The sequence below is a fragment of the Chaetomium globosum genome, genomic scaffold, assembly GCF_000143365.1.
Source record: "Chaetomium globosum CBS 148.51 scaffold_4 genomic scaffold, whole genome shotgun sequence".
NCBI lineage: Eukaryota > Fungi > Ascomycota > Sordariomycetes > Sordariales > Chaetomiaceae > Chaetomium > Chaetomium globosum.
The window spans coordinates 4,414,226-4,420,089 of NT_165979.1; the positions used below are offsets into that span (position 1 = coordinate 4,414,226).

The 5,864-nt window shown below is 56.8% G+C and overlaps 3 protein-coding genes across 3 annotated transcripts in view; 2 read left to right on the forward strand and 1 right to left on the reverse strand.

The window, feature by feature from the left end:
- Positions 1-895: 895 nt before the first annotated feature.
- On the reverse strand, positions 896-1,304 carry CHGG_05156 (uncharacterized protein; the record flags this gene model as incomplete). Its single annotated transcript, XM_001224369.1, has 2 exons — positions 896-1,125; positions 1,238-1,304. The coding sequence occupies 2 exons, from the start codon at positions 1,302-1,304 to the stop codon at positions 896-898; spliced, it is 297 nt and encodes a 98-aa protein (XP_001224370.1).
- A 401-nt stretch (positions 1,305-1,705) lies between these two features.
- Positions 1,706-3,331, forward strand: CHGG_05157 (uncharacterized protein; the record flags this gene model as incomplete). Its single annotated transcript, XM_001224370.1, has 1 exon — positions 1,706-3,331. The coding sequence occupies one exon, from the start codon at positions 1,706-1,708 to the stop codon at positions 3,329-3,331; it is 1,626 nt and encodes a 541-aa protein (XP_001224371.1).
- An 842-nt stretch (positions 3,332-4,173) lies between these two features.
- Positions 4,174-5,864, forward strand: part of CHGG_05158 (uncharacterized protein) — a gene marked incomplete at both ends in the record, with an annotated part of 3,403 nt that continues 1,712 nt past the window's right edge. The window contains 2 exons of the mRNA XM_001224371.1: positions 4,174-4,299; positions 4,363-5,817. Coding sequence (XP_001224372.1) covers positions 4,174-4,299; positions 4,363-5,817 — 1,581 coding nt within the window. The remainder of the gene's footprint in view (positions 4,300-4,362; positions 5,818-5,864) is intronic.

Genomic DNA, 5,864 nt, shown 5'->3' on the forward strand with positions numbered 1-5,864 from the left:
TATCGGACAGGATCAAGGCAGGTTTCGCTTCAAACCCGGACTGCCCGTAATAGATTGAGATTATGATGACCCGTAGACCCCTCAGCTTCTGATAAGTTGCTATTTCAGTGTCGAACTCCTCGTCCCATCCTTCCTTCTTCTGCTTCAGGATGATGGGAGAGTGGTAGGGACCATTCTGGGAAATGAGCGTTCGGCCCACATTAAACGGAGGAGAGACAGCGGTACTAGCGTTTGTATGGCGCGCTGCAGAGCCGAAACATGCACCCGGAGTCGTAAAACATTGGGGTGTTCGCGATCGTTCCAGGCGCATGTGGCGCGAATGAAGCGGGTGCCAAAACGGAAAGACTAGAATGTTAAATGGGAGAAGTCAACACTTTTGAACACGAAGCGCAAGTAGAATTCCCTTTGACGTGTAGGGAAGCTGTCCGATTGTCCGTGTCGATGAAGGCTTGGTTGTGCCCTCCATATCTTGGTTTCACGATGGATGTTGAATGTTGTTTTGCTAACGCGTCAAGAAGGCGCGCGACTGGCGCTAAACTTTCCTGCCTGGTGGCACCCACCTCAACGGGCAAGCAAAAAAAAAAAAAAAAAAAAGATCTCGAATGTAGAAACGAAATAAGGCAAAAAACATGAGCAAAGTAATTTTTATTCTCGCGGTTGATGACTCTCGGCCGGCATTTCACATTTAAGGGTGTATTGGTGGAGGTATCGACCCCACTAATTACACGGTCTGTCCCACTAATTACACGGTGTCCGTTTAGGATTAGTGCCGCGCAGGGGTCAGATTGTCATTCCTCACCCAAATTTTGCAGCGCAGTACATCGGCAAACATGTGTATAAAACCGAACAAGGTAACTATCTGACATCTCAATCCATCAAACTGGGCGCAATTCGCTCAAATCCGTGATAATATCAAGCTCTGTCGTAACCCCCCCCCTGTTGCTGCAATCGCTGCCACTCCTCTGCGGTCCAGCCCTGCGGTGGCGCCTCCTAAGCGACCTCCTAAGCCGCTTGCTGTGGAATCTGTGGGTAGCTCTCGTATGATGGCGCCATAGAAAACTGCGAGCGCGAACCATACGGGAGTTGCGTGGACATTCCTCTGGCGAACTGTGACGGGGGAGGCATCTGGTGAGATGGATCAACACACACGGGGGGCACAGGGATCAACACATTAGATAGCAGTATATAGTCACTCGTTCTGGAGAGCTCTGAGAGTTTTCCAGTAAGCAATACACACTTGTGTTTGGAACACACTTGAGACACTTGAACGAATAACTAGTTGTTGTGAACTCTTTGGCTTCCATTTTCGATCAAACTGATGAAAAGGTTTGCCGATGTACTGCGCTGCAAAATTTGGGTGGGAATGACATTCTGACCCCTGCGCGGCACTAATCCTAAACGGACACCGTGTAATTAGTGGGACAGACCGTGTAATTAGTGGGACAGACCGTGTAATTAGTGGGACAGACCGTGTAATTAGTGGGGTCGGGAGGTATTGGCCGGATGAGTCAGTGGGGTGGGTGGTTACAGGGGAACAGTGATGGAACAACAGGGTACATCTTACCTAGGTCCCCGCCAACGATTTTAAGGTCGGTCACTCCTTGTCCTTGACCTGTCACGTCCAGATTGTCACTCTACGGCTCTGCCCGTTCCCAAACTGCCGTCCGCCTCGCCCGAAGCTCTAGTCTAAGAGCTACACTCTGCAATGTCCAAAGAACAATTATTCCAGCTGCTGCCGCTGCCTGACGACGGGTTGCAGCAGGTGTTAGACCATGGGGCAACACTATCCAAAGTCGGAGCGATCGAGTACTTTAGCACCCTGCTCGGCGACTCATCGCAGGTCATCGATTTCATTTCCACCTTCAACGCCCGCCGTGTAGAACCGAAGCCGACACCACGCAGCGCACCTGTCACCGCGCCCAGCTCAGGGCAGACTTCCGAAGCCGATGCCGTCCCAAAGCAACGCCGCGGTCCTAAAAAGAAAAAGGCCGCGATACATACCCCGCCTCCTCGACAAGTCGCATCGTTTGAGCTAGCGCCGGGGACAGTGTATAACAAGAAGGGCCAACAAGAAGATTATATGTCTGGGAGGTTAGGTACATCAACGCCGCCGAACAACAATGCGCACCGCACCAATCTGGGGTCGTCACTCAAGTCCGCCACGCCAGCTCCCCAGTCATCTAAACCTCCCCCGTCCGGGGCAGGCACTCTCGTCTCCGACCTTGGCCTCCCCAAACCCAAGCCAAAATCCACCCCCGCCTCGCGCACCTCCACGCCCGGCCCATCCTCCTCCCGTAACACCAACAACCCGCCGACCACCACAAAGATCTCCATCACGGGCGGCACCCCCATGCACGGCAGCTCCACCGCGCTCAATGACCTCGACCAAGCGATCCGCTCTCTAGAGTTAACCACCAACCCATCCCACGCCTCCAACGACGTCGCGGCACGGCGGTGCAACTGCGTAGCCACGCGCCACCCGCTGCTCGAGGCGGCGCCCAACTGCGTGAGCTGCGGCAAGGTGATCTGCATCAAGGAAGGGCTCGGCCCCTGCACCTTCTGCGGCGCGCCGCTGCTCAGCGCGGGGGAGGTGCAGACGCTGATCCGCGAGCTGCGTGCCGAGCGCGGCCGCGAGCGCCAGGCTATGGACCGCGAGGCGCACCGCAAGGCTGAGGCCGCGGGCCCGAAGAAGCCGTTTTCTCGGCCCGGCGTGGACAAGGCGGATCTGACGGTGGCCGAGGCCATGGCGCTGCAGCATCGGGATCGGCTGCTGGGGTTCCAAGAGCAGAATGCGAAGCGCACGACGGTTAGGGATGAGGCGGCGGATTTTGATGTCACGGATGTGGGGGGCATGTGGGCGAGTGCTGAGGAGCGGGCGCTGGCGCTGAAGCGGCAGCAGAAGTTGCTGAGGGAGATGGAGTGGAACGCGAAGCCCGAGTATGAGAAGCGCCAGCAGGTGGTCAGCATTGACCTGTCTGGGCGGAAGGTTTTCAAGAAGATGGCCAAGATAGAGCGGCCGCCGAGTCCTGGAGAGGAGGAGGATGGGGTTGGAGGGGGCGGTGTGTCAGTCACGCCGCGGGCGGATGGGAGCAGTGGTGGCCAGGGCGGTGGTGCTTTCAGTAAGAATCCGCTCTTGGGCGGCTTGGTCAGGCCGGTCTACGACATCAAGGGGAAGGGGGAAGAGTTGGAGGGGAGGAAGGACAGGAGTGCGCGCTGGCGGAGGGTGCAGGATGACCGGGACGATAATGAGGCTGTCATACTGGACGGCGGCGTCTACGGGAAGAGTACTGAGTTACAAACAGGGGCTGGGGATGAGCCAGCATGTGGGTGATGATACTGGGCTGCACTTGATCTCAAGAATTCTTGGGCCTTGTGTCCAACCACATGCCATGCCAACGTCACCAAACGTTTCCCGAGTGTTTCCAGAAGCCGAAACAACTGCGCTTGTGGGGCCATGCCAGGGGACGGGAGTGGGGCCGCCTTGGCGTTGACGAGATCGAACGCGAACCAGGCAAAATGACACAGCTTTGGTCCTCATGGAGAAGCAATTGGAAGAGTTGCAAATATCAAAATTGCTTGGACGATGCTTGGGTATACTCCGGCTGTCCCCGGGGCCACAACATCATCATTTGATATGCCTTTCCATCTGTGTTTTGAGTATTATCAACGGTTGACCCCAGGTCTTGGCACCAACCGCGTTACAAGGATCCTCGAGATTCCCTGCAAACTTGCGGCGCGTCGTTGTCTCCACCGTGACCTGAGCACTCTGCAAGCTTCAACATCCGCCATCGACCCTCTTTCGAGAGAAATAGCCACCAAAACAAAGGCCCCCTTTTGCCTTTCTCGCCCAATGCCCTTCTACCACCGCCACCAGTCAATAAACGGGTCATTTTTACGCGAAATCACCTAACCTTTGAGGCGAAATACCCCGCCATTCTCCGATTTCTAACGCGTCTTGAGACCGAATTGAGTCCAGGGTTCGCAACCGTTGCGCTCCATCGCCGGACCGGCCATCCGTGAACTCTGGATTAGCAGCGGGAAACATCGACGCGCCCAAGTCGCATACTCCCGCTTGTTCTAAGAGCGATGACCCCATAAGCTCCGGCTCGTTTCCTCCCGCATCACCGATCCTCAGGACTCTCCGATGCTCTCCCAATCCGTTACGCTCCCACCATGCCGACAACCCACGTTGAACCGGGTTGCGACCCATTGTTACAAGACATTGCGAATACATTATGGAAATCGCGGAAGGTGGTTGTCATCACGGGCGCCGGTATTAGCACCAACTCTGGCATTCCCGTAAGACGCGTCCCACGCCCGCTGACGGTTCCCACGACTCCCCAGTTAACCATGTTACTGTAGGACTTCCGCTCCGAGAACGGTCTATATTCGTTGATACAGGCTCAGTTTGACGAGGCCCAACAACAACAAGCCACCGACAGCAACAGCGATGCCGACACCATCGAACCGAGGCCAGCCAAACGGCAACGGAGGACATATGGCGACTCCAGTCGCCAATCCCTTGGGGTGCCCGAGATACCGTTTCCAGGGCTCCGCAACGCGGCGTCAAAAGAAGTCGAGCCTGACATTCAACAACATAATACGAAAAAAGAGGAGCAACCTCGCAGCACGGTGGTCGAAAATGTCAGCGTAGAAGCAGCTCCCTTCGCTTCCTCTCCTCCAAGCTTAGCCTTCGCCACTCCACGACCTCGGCCACCCCACCTCCTCGATACTCTTCCAGCGAGCTCTTCACCTCTTTCGTCCCCACCACAAGTCACGTACGACCCCTATCAAGAGTCGACAAATGGGTCGAGCCAGGACACAGAGTCAAGTCGGTCGCAAAGCGAGGAACCCTCTTCGGTAACCACACCATTACTCTCCTCGCAAAATTCTTTCATCTCGTCTCGAAATTCCCTTCCGGTCATGAAGGGGCGCGATCTGTTTGATTCGCAAATCTGGTCCTGCCCGACCAAAACATCGGTATTCTACACCTTCGTGTCCACCCTTCGCGAGAAAGTGCGAAACGCCGAGCCGACCAGCAGCCACCGCTTCGTCAGCGTTCTCCGCGACAGCAGGAAATTGGTTAGGTGTTATACCCAAAACATCGATCAGTTAGAGGAACGCGTCGGCCTCAGTACCTCGTTATCCCTAGGGGTAGGCAGCCGATACCGCTTTTCTACCCGGTCCGGCCGTAACACTGGTGGGGCGAAGGGTTCGGCGAAGGGCGCTGAAGGAATCCCCGATGCCAGCCAAGGGTCGTCACAGAAGGACGGGGGCCAGGAAGAAGTGACACAATCACAGGAACAGCCGCAACCGGGGCAAGCGGGCGTTGACAGGGCCCCATCGGGGGACGCCAGCGGCGGGCTCTCCTCTACGGGGCCAATACCACTATCACAAACCTCATCGGGCCCGTCTGCCGATTCGCAGGACGCCCCATCATCTACGCCACCGGCGTCGCAAAGCATCGCACCCGCAGCCCCTAATCGCGGCGTCGAATGCGTGTTTCTCCACGGGTCTCTAGCCGAGCTCCGCTGTTTTGTGTGCGCCCGCACCGCGTCGTGGGAAGAAGACACCCGATTAGCAGACACCCTCGCCGGTCGACAGCCCACCTGCCCACATTGCGCCGGGGCAACGGCTGCGCGCGAGGAACGGGGCAAGCGAGCGCTAGGGGTGGGCAAACTGCGACCCGACATCGTCCTGTACGGAGAAGACCACCCGCATTCCCACCTCATCAGCCCCCTCGTCCAGCACGACCTTTCGCTCGGCCCCGACATGCTGCTGATTTTAGGAACGAGCATGCGTGTGCACGGGCTCAAGGTCCTTTCAAGGAGTTTGCCAAGGCCGTCCACGATCGGGGAGGCAAG